Source organism: Oryx dammah, unplaced genomic scaffold, assembly GCF_014754425.2.
Source record: "Oryx dammah isolate SB20612 unplaced genomic scaffold, SCBI_Odam_1.1 HiC_scaffold_16, whole genome shotgun sequence".
Lineage (NCBI taxonomy): Eukaryota > Metazoa > Chordata > Mammalia > Artiodactyla > Bovidae > Oryx > Oryx dammah.
Window position 1 is genome coordinate 62,117,904 of NW_024070200.1, and position 13,403 is coordinate 62,131,306.

The window sequence follows — 13,403 nt, forward strand, 5'->3', positions numbered from 1 at the left end:
GATAACATGCTTTTCTAAAAAAGTATTTTATATTCAACTACCAACAGTCTTAGTAACTCTCTTATTCCTCTTATGTGCTGAGTGCAGTCGGAGGAAGAGGAATTGGAGTTGGTGAGTGTGGGTTTCTACTTGAATGGAATTGAAAAAAATATGGAAAGTACTAATTCTTTTCAGTGTTTTTATCTGAGTAATGTTCCCTTTATTACACAGATTTTTTTTTTTCTTGCTGTTAAATACTGTTCAAACGTTTTGAATAACTGAACCAAGCACTGGTACTGCAGAATGTGGTTTTTCTACTCAAAATTATGTATCTTGACCTGTTTTATTTGTTCTGGAAACTTTGGAATAGAGCCTTTATAAACAATAGCTGTCCATGATCACAAGACATGTTAAAGAATTTTTTAAGGAAAGATATAAAATACCTTATATAGTTTCCCAAATTATTAATATATTTTTAGAAAATGACTTCACCCTCACAGTTCCTCAGATTGTAACACACTGTCTTGTGTTGTTTCTCTTTCTTTCAAAAAGATTACATCATTTTTGGTGAGGTCACCTTTTTCACAGAGTTAGAATTATTTCATCCTGCATGAGACAATCTGAACCACAAGGGGGTTCCCTGTTTATTAAAACGAATGTCTTTAATTGAACATACACAAACTTCCTTTTTTTCTATCAGAAGATATTCTGTCCTTAATAGTAGCTGTTACTTTTTTTCAAAAACAAATGATTTCTATTGGCTTTTCTTCTAGAAAATAAATTTGACTAAAAATAACTTTCAGTTGCTCTTTCTTTGGGAACTAAAACTCAAACCTCACAGAACTGATCTTCTGATTTCAAAGTCAGCTGCTAATTAGGTGACTTTAAGGGAACTAAAGACTTGAAAATGTTTAGTTTTTAGCATGGACAGGGGTTTAGATTGCATGAAAGCATGGGGGAAAGGCATCTGTTCGTTTTACATTTTATTATTACGTATATATGCATGCTGGTGTGTTTTGCACAGTTTGTTTCTTTTCAAATAAGGTTGTCTGTGCTCTGTCCTTAAAATTAGAGATTCTTCTTTAACTTTGTGATCACTCTCACAGTTTTGGATGTGGTTTCACACTGGGTAACTGAAATACACTGAAAGTGAGGAAAATGAAAGTCGCTCAGTCGTGTCTGACTCTTTGCGACCCCGAAGACTATACAGTCCATGGAAATCTCTTGGCCATGGAATTCTTGTGGTGTTGGATTATATCATGTGCAGATTTTAAGTATCTTTTGGGGAAATACTTTACTTACTGATACAATAATAATTGCAAATGATAGTTTAAGATTAAATAATTTGTCTTAGATTAAATCTCACTATTTATACCCTTAAGAATTTAATCATAAATGCTTCCTTATGAATTTATGAATTATCTAGCAGTATGTTGCCCTCTAGTGGCTGTGGAAATCAATGCCATTGAGATTATGAGCCTTGATGGGTAGAACCAATATATTGGAGTGTCACCATTTTACAGACACACACCACCACCCCATCTTGAGGTCACATTAGGAGACTTCCGTGGAGGTCAGGGTAGGGCATGGATAGAGCCAGGCTAGACCATGTCATACTGTGTTTTTCACCTAGTATTTGACTCTTGAAGTTTCAATGACAAAATTTGTGAGAACAGATCTCTGTTCTCTCAAAGTAGATCTCTGTTTCAAAAATTCACTAAAATTTTTAACTTGATGCTGAGACAAAAATGTATATTTAGTTGTTATATGTTGACTTTTACATTCCTTAAAGTATACCCTCAATTACAAAATCTCAAAGGTAAATTTCTAAGTATTTGAAGACTGTAAAATCTAGCACATAAAAATACTTTTGATTAAGAAACAAATATTTAACCAAAAACTGTAAATAGTCATTGATATTCTCTAAAACTTAAGCTAATTCAAATTCTAAAACTTAATTAAAGTGCAGAGCTCTGTGTGTAGAACCAAATCACAATCAGAGACACAATCTGTGAGAATCTAGAAAGTTGTTCAAATTGGCTTGAGCTCTAGAATAGAATCATGAGTGGCTCTGACCCAAAGTGAGTGCCCTGGAACCTACACTAAAGGCCCGTTTGGAGCCAGGCTATAAAGATGCCTTTAAAAGTCTTGCAATTCTAGAACAACTCTCCTTTCTGACAGCTCCAAAGGAATAGCTATGGATCAGAAGGAATAACTATATTTACCTTAAAAAAAAAAAAAAAGCCAGTTATGTAGAAATCTTGGGCCAGAGAGTATCTTAGAAGAATTTAAGGATATATGTTACATTTCTGAAGTACTTAATTTATCAAAGCACTTCTTACTGTTGCCTTACTAGATTCTCACAGTAGCACTACCGAGCCGCAGTGCAGTAATCACTGTCTTCTCTGCTTTGGAGAGGGCCAAGGATTTTTCCAGTGCTCAGGAATTAGTGAATCTGGGGCAAGAATCAGGCCAGTATAGCCTGAGTGGTCTTTCTAATATCCTCTAATGTAAGATTGGATAGAAAATACAAACTAAAAAGAAATAAAATGAGATATGAAATATCTAGCTCTAACCAAAGGTCTTCAATCTGATTAGCATTTGAAATGGTGATAGAGAAAACTGAATGACATCCTACTTTCTGATCTCAAGGGCACTGAGTTATACTTTGATATGGCTTAGGTCCCCTAAATGTCAGTTACCAGGCTGTAACTTCTTCATTTAGAAAAAAATAACCCTGGAGTTATGCTTTAGCCTTCTTGTGTTCTAACCACATGGAACTTGGAGTCTCTCTTTCGCTGATTCTCAGTTTTAGAACCTGTTTGCTTGAGGCAGTGTTGTGAGAAACTGTTCTTTCATACCCATACCCTTACAGAATGGTGACTGTCTTAAACTGACTTGATTATTCTGTAGTTCATTTTGTTTCACTCCCACTGTAGATGGGATGCTATGTAGATGCTGTCGGGCAGCAAGCATTTACCACTGGTCATCCACAGCCCTATCAGAAGTATTATATTTTATTTAAAAACTCTCTACTCAAAGCTTCTCCATTCATAAGCGTCCGGAGAAGGGATACATGGCTGAGTCTGCCATTAAAAAACAGGTCAATGGCGGATGATGGGAGAGGCTCTGCATGTATAGGGTCAGGGAGTATATGGTAAATCTCTGAACCTTTTCATCAGTTTTTCTGTGAACCTAAAACTGTTCTTTAAAAAAATCTTAATAATAATTTATATGTAAATACATACACATATACATATTTGTTTGTGTGTTAACTGCAGGATCTCAGGGACGGAAATATGAATACAAGCTGCACTTTAGTAAGCTATGACTTAAAACCCTGTTAACTTGTAAATCCAGCAAATAGAAGTAGTTTTGAACTCTCTTGGACTCTCATGGACTTATAATCTTTATATACACAGATAACCTTGCTATCCTCAGGTATTTAAAATCTACACATATCTTACTTAGGTAGGGTAGCCTGGCAGTCTTTATATGGGGCATCAAGTCCTCATTTATGTTAGCATATAAGTGTTATCAGCTCTAATGCAAGTTTCTATTTTAAGGATGTATCTCTGACATCAATAAACTCTCTGAAAAGGCACTAGGGGAAAATGAATGATTAATGCAAAATACATCCCTTAAAATTAAATATCTAGTTATTCTCATTAGTATTTTTAAAGTTTTCACATGATCACTTGCTTCAGGGAATGATGTTCACATCATAAAACTGTGAAAAATGTCACTTTTAAATTGAACATTCTATTTTAAATATTAAGCTTAAATATAAATACTCATAGAATAACACTTTTTTCTACTCTCTCACAGAATACCCAAAGGATAAGCAGTTCTCAAGCCACTCAACCCCTAGCTACCCCAGTGGTGTCTGTGACAACTCCAAGCCTGCCTCCACAGGGCCTGGTATACTCAGCAATGCCGACCGCCTACAACACAGGTGAGCCTGCCCTGTTGCCTTTTGTGGGGTTTTTTCCTTTGTTTTGTTTCAGTGTGTGCTTTTGTGATTTTTAAAAAAATATATTTATTGAAATAAATTATTTCAAGTTTCTTAGATTCACAGTTGGATATGTTAATGAAACACATGCTAGTCTTGAAAAAATTACACAGTACACATTGATTATAGAAAGATTCCCCAGCATGAACTTCTGCTTACCCCTGAGAGACAGCTAGCTGTTATCAAATTATGACGCACAGCAAACGGAGCAAAACAGTTGGTGTTTTCTATGTAGTTCTTGTTACATAGCATTTCACTCTTCCAGGCTTTTGAAATAAGATGTTTTTCTGTATGCTGTGTCAACCTGCCTTGGGAAAGGCTGCATCCCTTGGGACCTCAGGACTCAGGGAGGTGGATCTAGGTGGCTGTGTCAGCAGGTCACATTTTCTTCCATGTGATACCCCATTTGGTTTATACTGTTTGTGCCTCGGGGGCAAGACCAGGAGCTTTCTTACTTCTCTTCAAAGCCAGTCACTCCTCACCTCTGAGGTGAGCTTTTCACTCATTCATGTAATTTAGACTTTTCATCCACAGATACCTTATTTAGAGAGTATATTAAGTAAGTTTAAAAATACTGCAATGATTGGAGGGGTGCTTTCACTGTGTGGAGAGCCCGTTGTATGACGGTTTCTCTAGATATGTCATTTAGGGATCGGCAGAGGACACGTGGGGAGCTTCCCTTTCTCACTAGCTGAGCCAAACGCCTGATGCTTCAAAAGGTGGAGGAGCGAGGGAAAGAGGTAAAAATACCTTGCCAGTTTTTCAGAGACCACAGGGCAGGGCATTTATTCTTTTGTGATTCTGATAAATAGATGAATAAAGATCATCTAATTTCAGACTTCAGGGTAAATGCTGTAACACAGTCTTTCACCCTGATCTGTGGAGCTCCCTGAGGGGTGCAGAGCCATTAATACATTTGATTGCTGCTTTAATTCCAAGTAGTTCTTTTAAAACAAAAACAACTTTAAATGGTTTTGTTGAAAAGAAAGCTTCTTAGGAAATGTCTACTACCTTTTCCAACAATCAATATTAAAAAAATGTCCAAATCCATCAACTAAATCTAGAGTAAAGCCAGGGATTATATGTTCATAGAAATTCTGTTTCATTGCTCTGGTCACCAGCTATAGGAGCAACACTAGTCTAGGGACATACATTTTCTCCCAGGTTTATTCTGGAAAAGGAGACATACCCAAGTTGGTAACCTATGGAGGGGAAGTCCTGAGTTGTTGAGGTTACCAGTTTATACTCTGATCTTGAGAAGGTGAGGAAAGTAGAAAATTTGTGAGCTAGAATGTTCAGAGGAGCGTTGGCCAAGGAGATGGTTCTTGAGCTGGGTGTCAACTTTACATTACAGTTTACTGAGCATTTCATGACAGGTTTTTCCAATAGAAAACTTAGATACCCCACTATATTTATTTTTAGAAATGCCATTGGCTTTAAAGAATATTTTTTCCAAAGTCCAGAAGGAATTACCAAAACACAGAAATGGAGTCACATTCTCTTGAAACCATCCCTTATCAGTCTCACTCCTGTAACTACTTACTTCTCTCTCAGAGCACCTGTTCTGTTTAATGTTACCACATTATCTTTAATGTATTTATCTTTTTAAAACGTGCATCTATAATTTGTCTTTCATTAGTATATCAACTACCTTTCTGTACATAGTTAAGAATCAAACACATGCCAGTCAGTCAGTACAGGGATGAATAAGTGAGCAACATTTCAAAAAGTACAGTAGTTCTGTGTAGAGGAATCATATAGACACTTCCTCATGCCCATCTGTAAGATCACTCCCAGCTTCTCAACTTATTCATGGATCCATTCAGCACAGATATAGAGTGTGTTCTGTGTGACAAGCACTGTTGCCAGGCACTGGAAATAGACAGGAGCACACAGTTAACAATGGAACGTAGGGTCTATCAGAGGAGAAAGACACAAGACAAATAGCTCTAGGAGTAATTTATCACCTTCGTGTTAAGGGCCGTACTGAAGCTTTGACCTGAAGAGGCTTCAACTTGCCTCAGCCAGGCAGAGTAGGGAGAGTGCTCCAGGAACGGGGAGCACTGTGTGCAGAGACAGCAGGAGCATGGCTGACGGGTCTGGATGGCTGTAGAGCTGAAACCAGAGGCAGGTTGGGCTGAGGACTTTTGGACGTGATCTTGAGAGCATTGGGAAGCCATAAAAAGGTTTTAAGCAGAGCGGTATCGTGACTATATTTATTTTGTATGATCACTTAACTACAGCACTCATGGGGCCACCACACAAGAGGCTACTATGATAGTCCACTAATGAATGCTAATGGTGTGAACTAGGCTGGTGGCAGCAGATACGGTGAGATGTGGGCAGGCTTGAGACAGTAGCTAGAATTGACTAGACTTGATTGTTGGTGGTGGAAGTAAGTATCAAGGGTAACACCCACAGATTTCTGGCATGAATAGCTACAGGAGAGTTGGTGCCATTTACTAGAGAGAGGCAAGTTTGGAGGAAATGATGAGTTCAGTGGGGTCATGTCAGACTTGATGTGTCTGGAGAGACATCATGACAAGTAGACATGTCAAGTGGGTAGTTGGAAGTACTTGGAGGCACTGTAGAAGGTGCAGTGTGATGGACCCCTGACACAGCTTCTGTGAGGAAGGGCAAGGCAGTGTTAGAGAGCAGTGACTGAGAAAAGATCCCAAGCACAGCTATGCTGTTTAAATTCAGTTTCTTTTTTAAAATGCTAATTCACTAGGGAGGCTAATTTCTTTAAATACTTCTCTCAAGACATAGAAAAGAAGTTAAAAGTAGAAGAGCTTTTGCCACCTCTCTTTAGAACTAAATGGAAAAAAACAAATGTTAATGTTGAACTGAAATAACTCTACATATGAATGATAACTAACATACTATGTCTTGGCTAAAATGATTATGACTGAAGCATTTATGTCTTGTAACATGAAGTTTTTCATGAACTTTGACTTTGCATGCAATCAGGGATCTTTGACAGTTCCTGTACTTCGAACAAATGCAATTAGTTAATTGTATGATAATGAATATACTGTCTATATCACTAAGCTTGACAGCCCGGGAAAAGGGGTCCTGAATCTTTTCTGCTTCCCCTGTACTTCAAAAATATAAGACATGCTGAACTAGTTGTAGTCAGGATGAACTGGAGTGTTTTCTCTTTGTTCATGAGGGTAGTGGTGGGCATATATATTTTAAATAGCAATTGTATAGGAATATCTTTTAGTGACAGCGTTTTTATTATTTCTATTTACAATCCTGGAATAAGTATCTCAACTTTTTGTGAAATAATAAGCTATAAATATTTAGTACAAAATTGAAACCTCTTTTACTGAAATAATCTCAGCCAACTGAATATAGCTAGGTCCTAGAAACCTCCCAAAAGAAAACGCTTTGTCAGTTGTAGACCATCAGCGTGTTTCTGGCTTCCCTGGTGGCTCAGTCAGTAGAGCATCCGCCTGCAGTGTAGGAGACCCGGCTTCTCTCCCTGGCTTGGGCAGATCCCCTGGAGGGGAGGGCATTGCAACCCACTCCAGTATTCTTGCTGGAGAATCCCATGGACAGAGGAGCCTGGCGGGCTTGTTGGACACGACTGAGCGACTAAGCACAAAGGGAGTTTTTTGGTGTTACGAAGTACCTGGCTTCTTTCAGACTAAGAAAATTTTGGGCACAACTATTTGAAAAGCAGGTGTTGTATGGTCCTTTTATTACACACACAAGGTACATTTTCTTCTTTTTTAGACTACTCACTGACTAGTGCAGATCTGTCAGCCCTGCAGGGCTTCAACTCACCAGGAATGCTGTCTCTGGGACAGGTGTCCGCCTGGCAGCAGCACCATTTAGGACAAGCAGCCCTCAACTCTCTCGTGTGAGTAACTGACTAGATGTTTTCACCAAACCTCTACCTATGCTTCCCAACCTGTGTCTCATTCCACTGGTAGAAGAAAGGTAACCTGAAGATATTCAGGCCTACCTGCCACCCTTCTCTTTTCTTGCTTTGGTTAACATCAACAGACAGAATAAGAAAATGAGCTGTGCCTGTTGCTTTATCTCTGGATCGTAGGGAAGGGTGGTAGGGGCTGGGTTTCTTATGTATGGGTCACACTACGGGGGATTCATGTGGTTGACCCCAGTCCACTGCACACGTTGTACCTCTCCAGGAAGGGTTTGCAAAAATGTTCCTTACAGACAGCGTGAAAAGGGATTACAGTGGTGCTCAGGTAGGACAGGCGTCACTAGCAGGAGGAGAAGAAATGGTGTTTTGGTAAAATTAGAATAGTCAGCCCAAGGAGAAGCTGGAGGAGAACAGTCCAGAAGAAGGGACAGCATAACAGGTTAGCTGTGTCACTCCTGTCAGGACACGTGGGACTCCCAGCCTCTTGGCCTAAAAGTCCCCAGAAAGGCTCCCTGAATCCTGGTAGCTCCACAGTACACACTGTCATTGGTCATCAACTTGGGAACTATGTCATGGAGAAATGGCCAGGGTATCTGAGGGAAATCTCTTTGCTTACACAGGTGTTTGGCCCTCGGGCATGTGCAGAGCATCCTAAATGTAGTACACTAAAAATAGTCGTGCAAAGGCAGGCAGAAAAGGCTTGGTACTCAGACTGAGGAAAAGGCGTGTGCACACTTTACTGTGTCCTCTTCTGAGCCACTCAGCCTTTCTGAGACTCATCTGGAGAGTGGGGTGACGTGGCTGCCTTCTGAGAGCTGCTGTGAGCGTAGGTGGCAGGTGCTGTCACAGAGGCAGAGCAGAGGGGGGAGAGGGAGTGGGGTCAGGGTGCCGCTGTCCCTTTGCCATTTGGTCCCTGCACGTCAGTCACTGACACTGTTTTGGAAATTTCAGCCACAGAAGTACCAAGATTTGGGTAACAGAACCAGCCACTAGACATCTTGACTGTACTCATTTCTGTTTTTACCAGGGATATGTTATTTTTTCTGTGTGAAGCACTGCAGGAAACACCAAAACTGGTCTTGGGGAGTTCTGGCAGTGCTTCAGACCCTGGGCTCTTTGTCAGTCGGGTGGTATCTGTAGTAGCCCATTCATGCAGATGCACTCACAAACCAGCTGTCTAACAGATCTTTGTTTTTCTCCTTCAGTGCTGGAGGGCAGTTATCTCAGGGTTCAAATTTATCCATTAATACCAACCAAAACATCAACATTAAGTCAGAACCAATTTCACCTCCCCGGGATCGAATGACCCCATCAGGCTTCCAGCAGCAGCAGCAGCAGCCACAGCCGCCACCGCCGCCGCCGCAGGCCCCACAGCCGCAGCCCCGGCAGGAAGTGGGCCGCTCCCCTGTGGACAGTCTGAGCAGCTCCAGCAGCTCCTACGACGGCAGTGACCGGGAGGATCCGCGGGGCGACTTCCACTCTCCCGTTGTGCTCGGCCGGCCCCCAAACTCTGAGGACAGAGAAAGCCCTTCCGTAAAGCGGATGCGGATGGATGCATGGGTGACCTAAGGCTTCCAGGCAGGTGTTTGTACTTTGTGTTACTGCAGTGAACTGCTCTACATATCTAAACTGGTAAATAAGGACATGAGTTAAATATATTTATATGTACATACATACATATATATCCCTTTACATATATATGTATGTGGGTGTGAGTGTGTGTATGTGTGGGTGTGTGTTGCGTACACAGAATCAGGCACTTACCTGCTAACTCTTGTAGATCTGCAGGTGTGCGTACCACGGCAAACAGAGCACCCTGTAGGCAGAGTCTAGTCTGGCACTTCCTTGGACTACTTGTTTCATAAGATGACCAGTTTTTGCAGAGAAACATGTACCCTATATATAATTCTCCCACACTAGCTTGCAGAAACCTAGAGGGCCCCTACTTGTTTTATTTAACTGTGCGGTGACTGTAGTTACTTAAGAAAAATGCTTTGTAGAACAGAGCAGTAGAAAAGCAGGAACCAAGAAAGCAATACTGTACATAAAATGTCATTTATATTAATTACCCAACCTGGCATGGGTCTCTATTGCAAAGAGGTGCATGGGAAAGGGCTGTTGATATTAAAAAAAACATAACAAAAAAGCCCCACACATAACTGTTTTGCACGTGCAAAAATGTATTGGGTCAAAGAAGTGATCTTTAGCTAATAAAAAAGAGAGAGAATAGAAAACACGCATGAGATATTCAGAAAATATTAGCCTAGAGATATAGAGCATTAACAGTAAATTAATATATTAAGTTATAATTGGAATATGTCAGAAGTTTCTTTTTACATTCATATCATAAAATTAAAGAAACTGATTTTAGCTCATGTATATTTTATATAAAAGAAAACACCCTTATAAATTGATGACTATATATAAAATTATATTCACTACTTTTGAACACATTCTGCTATGAATTATTTATATAAGCCAAAGCTGTATGTTGTAACTTTTTTTTTTTTTTTTAGAGAATAGCTTTATCTTGTTTTAACTTTTTAGTTTTATTTTGAGAGGGGGAAAAAAACAAAAATATCTTGCAAGCAGAACCTTGGAAAAAAAAAGCCATGAACACTTATTATTCTATATGTAAATTAAAAGTTGAGCCAAACTCTTTGTGTATATAGCATCTTAAATATATTATCACCTTTGATGTAAGTACCTATGTATTGTATGGTCACCAGATTAAAAAGTATATTTTTGTGGATTGCCGCCAATTTAGGGGGAAAAGGCGAGATCCTTATTAAGTAGAGTATTCACTGTTTAATATTTACTATTTTGTTAAATATACTGTACTTTGGATTTTAATTATTGGCCCAGTCTTTTCAGAGGATTGTATAAAGGGGTTTCTCCCCTCACTGGTGGTGAATGTGTGATGTTACATTGTAATCTTTGTGCCGTATGGGTTGAGCATTATTATATATTTTATATGTGTATATAAATAGCAAAGTGGCAAAAAAAATTGATGTTAAGTTCATCCTGCATAAATGTAAAATGTGTTGTAACAGATTTGATAAGGCATTATTTAAAACTTGCCTTTTGTGAGGAAAAAATATAGTAGGAAAACAGACCTAATTTAATTAATATTAGAGAAAATGGCAAAATAGTAGATGAGCACAAAGGTTTTATAAGTGGTAAATGGTTAGGTAAGAATATTTGTGGGGGAAGGGATCTTTGTTTCTTGACCCTCTAAAATAGATTGATGCAGCTGGTTACAAGATAACTATCATTCTGGACACTCTGTGCATTGAATGACACTTCGGTGTGGGGAGAAGTCCTCTCATGGTGCAGATCCTTGGCATGACTCTTGCCATCCTGATGCCCTCAACTGAGATGCTGACCAAGGCCTTACTCTCTCAGGAAGACAGCTAAGTGGTGACAGCAAGTTCGGCAGTTCCCTGGGCTTGTGCCATGACAAAATTCAAAGTCCTGTATATCTTTCATCGTCGATTTTTAAATACTCGTTTTCTTGAGAAACTCAAAATAAGGGTTGAAAATTACTGCTATTTTATATTTTAAACTTAATATTAAGCAGCTACCTACAATTTTTACTTACGTTTCTGCTTTTTCCCCCTAAATTGCGTTCCTTGTGACGTTTTCCTCATATGCTGTTTGTGACAAATCATCAGCCAGGTTTCCTGACTGACACACAGGTAGTTAGGTACAGGATGAACGTGCGGCATTCACAGCTGCAAAGTGGAATTCTGTTTTTAATGACATTTTGGGTAGTAAATTTTGATAGAGGCCAAAAAAGGGAGGGTGATACACTCTCTCCTCTCATCAGTTTAGACATTTGGCTTTTATTCAGAATGGATTTGTTTTGTTTTGTTTTAAATATACTTATTTTACTGAACAACTTACAGGCACATTTCTTCATGAGGTCACACCTAGTTGAAACAACGCAGTTTCCCAACACTGAATTTCCAAGATAATCCTTACCACTTTGTAAACCATTTATAGCTTTGAAAGTGTTCCGTGCTTCTTTGGTTGTTATTTATGCATGTTCATGAACTTCTGCTGTACATGGGATAGGAGTTAACACATTCACATTTACTGTCTATTTTCTTGTGTGCCTTACGAGATGGCTTTTCTGACTGTATCTCAATAGTCTTTCTTTCTATGCAGGTTTATAATCAGTACAACTACTGTTTTCTAAAATAATATTACCAAGGCTCGGAGTTTGTATTTCAATTACACTGACCAAGTAACAATGTATTCCATTTTCAGGAACTGAGTATTTGACTGTTAACCCTTTTCTCATATGCCCAGTGTGACTTAGAGCTTATGGACTTGACAGAGGCACCCTCGCCCAGTCCCCACGTACGAACACGCTACACACATGCATCTCCTGGTGGGAACCAGCTCAGAGTGGGGAAGACACGAACCACATTACTTTAGAACCTACTTTTCTTACCCTTTTTGGACTCCTGTGTTTTGTATGACACCATTGCAAGAAATTTTATCCCTGCAGATGAAGTATTTTATTACTAAAAGACAAAAACAAAAAAAGCTAGAGTAAATTGCACTGGTTCAAGTACGGTTTCCAGCAGCTGTACTTCCTTCAGCAGTCTACCTGGTACTACATTGAAAGGGAAAGTCACCATTGTATGTCTACAGATGGTCCCAATCAAAACTCCATCTTTTGAGCCCTAATTATGTCCATTGTGTTAAGAGACTAAATCAGGGGTTTGTTCTAAAAGAACAATATATGTTTTACCATTTCCTTTTACTGTAAGGACAGCTAATAAAGCATTAACATATTTTCTGTATTAACCATCATGCGCACAAGAAATACATAGTAAATAAGGAACCAGAAAACTCCTGGCATCGGATCATAAGAAGCTAGATGATTAGAATGTGAAAAAGATTTTACAAATGTAAAACTTTTATTTCTCTGTAGAAACTTTCTTCACTTTGCTGTGCAAGAAGACACTGCTTTGCTATATTTAAAATGGCTTTTTTAAAAGAGATTTATGTATTTGGTAAATGTTTGTAGTCAACAGTTCACACAAGAAGCTGTACACGGTTTGAACATGTAAAACCGTTTGGCGGCACAAGCTGGACTTTGTTGCCATCCTTGAGATGAACCTTTTAAGAAAAAATAAGTTAATCTCAATTTTTCCCTGAATGTGTTGTTTTTTTCCTTCATTATACAATAAATATTATAGTGAACTTTTTATCAAATGGTTAAGAAAATGTTAGAGGTTGTTGTAAACTATTTGTATCCTGCACTCACTACAGTAAAGACGGACTGGCTTTTCCTGTGTACTCCAGACTCTGTCATATTTGCCACCAGTCGCCCTCTTTTCCATTCCCTTCCCTTTCCCAAACCTCTTCTGCCTGCAGGTCCCTTTTACTTCCTTTGAGATGTGGTCGAGGAAATTGTTACAGCGCCCCACCCCCCCCCTGTATTGGCTCCTGAGGCCTCTCCTCCTGGGCGGCCCTGGACCCTTCAGGAAGCAGCCAGCGGTC

At 39.3% G+C, this 13,403-nt stretch overlaps 1 protein-coding gene across 7 annotated transcripts in view; it reads left to right on the plus strand.

The window, feature by feature from the left end:
* MEF2A (myocyte enhancer factor 2A) overlaps positions 1–13,199 on the plus strand; it is a 185,575-nt gene extending 172,376 nt beyond the window's left edge. For 3 of the 7 annotated variants that reach the window (XM_040257021.1, XM_040257020.1, XM_040257019.1), the window contains exons 8-10: positions 3,808–3,934; positions 7,733–7,859; positions 9,092–10,739. In XM_040257021.1, coding sequence (XP_040112955.1) covers positions 3,808–3,934; positions 7,733–7,859; positions 9,092–9,455 — 618 coding nt within the window. In that variant the 3' untranslated portion in view covers positions 9,456–10,739. Of the gene's footprint in view, positions 1–87; positions 112–3,807; positions 3,935–7,732; positions 7,860–9,091 lie in introns of all 7 variants that reach the window. The other 4 variants (XM_040257015.1, XM_040257016.1, XM_040257018.1 and 1 more) reach the window with 2 other exon arrangements.
* The last annotated feature ends 204 nt before the right edge of the window (positions 13,200–13,403 follow it).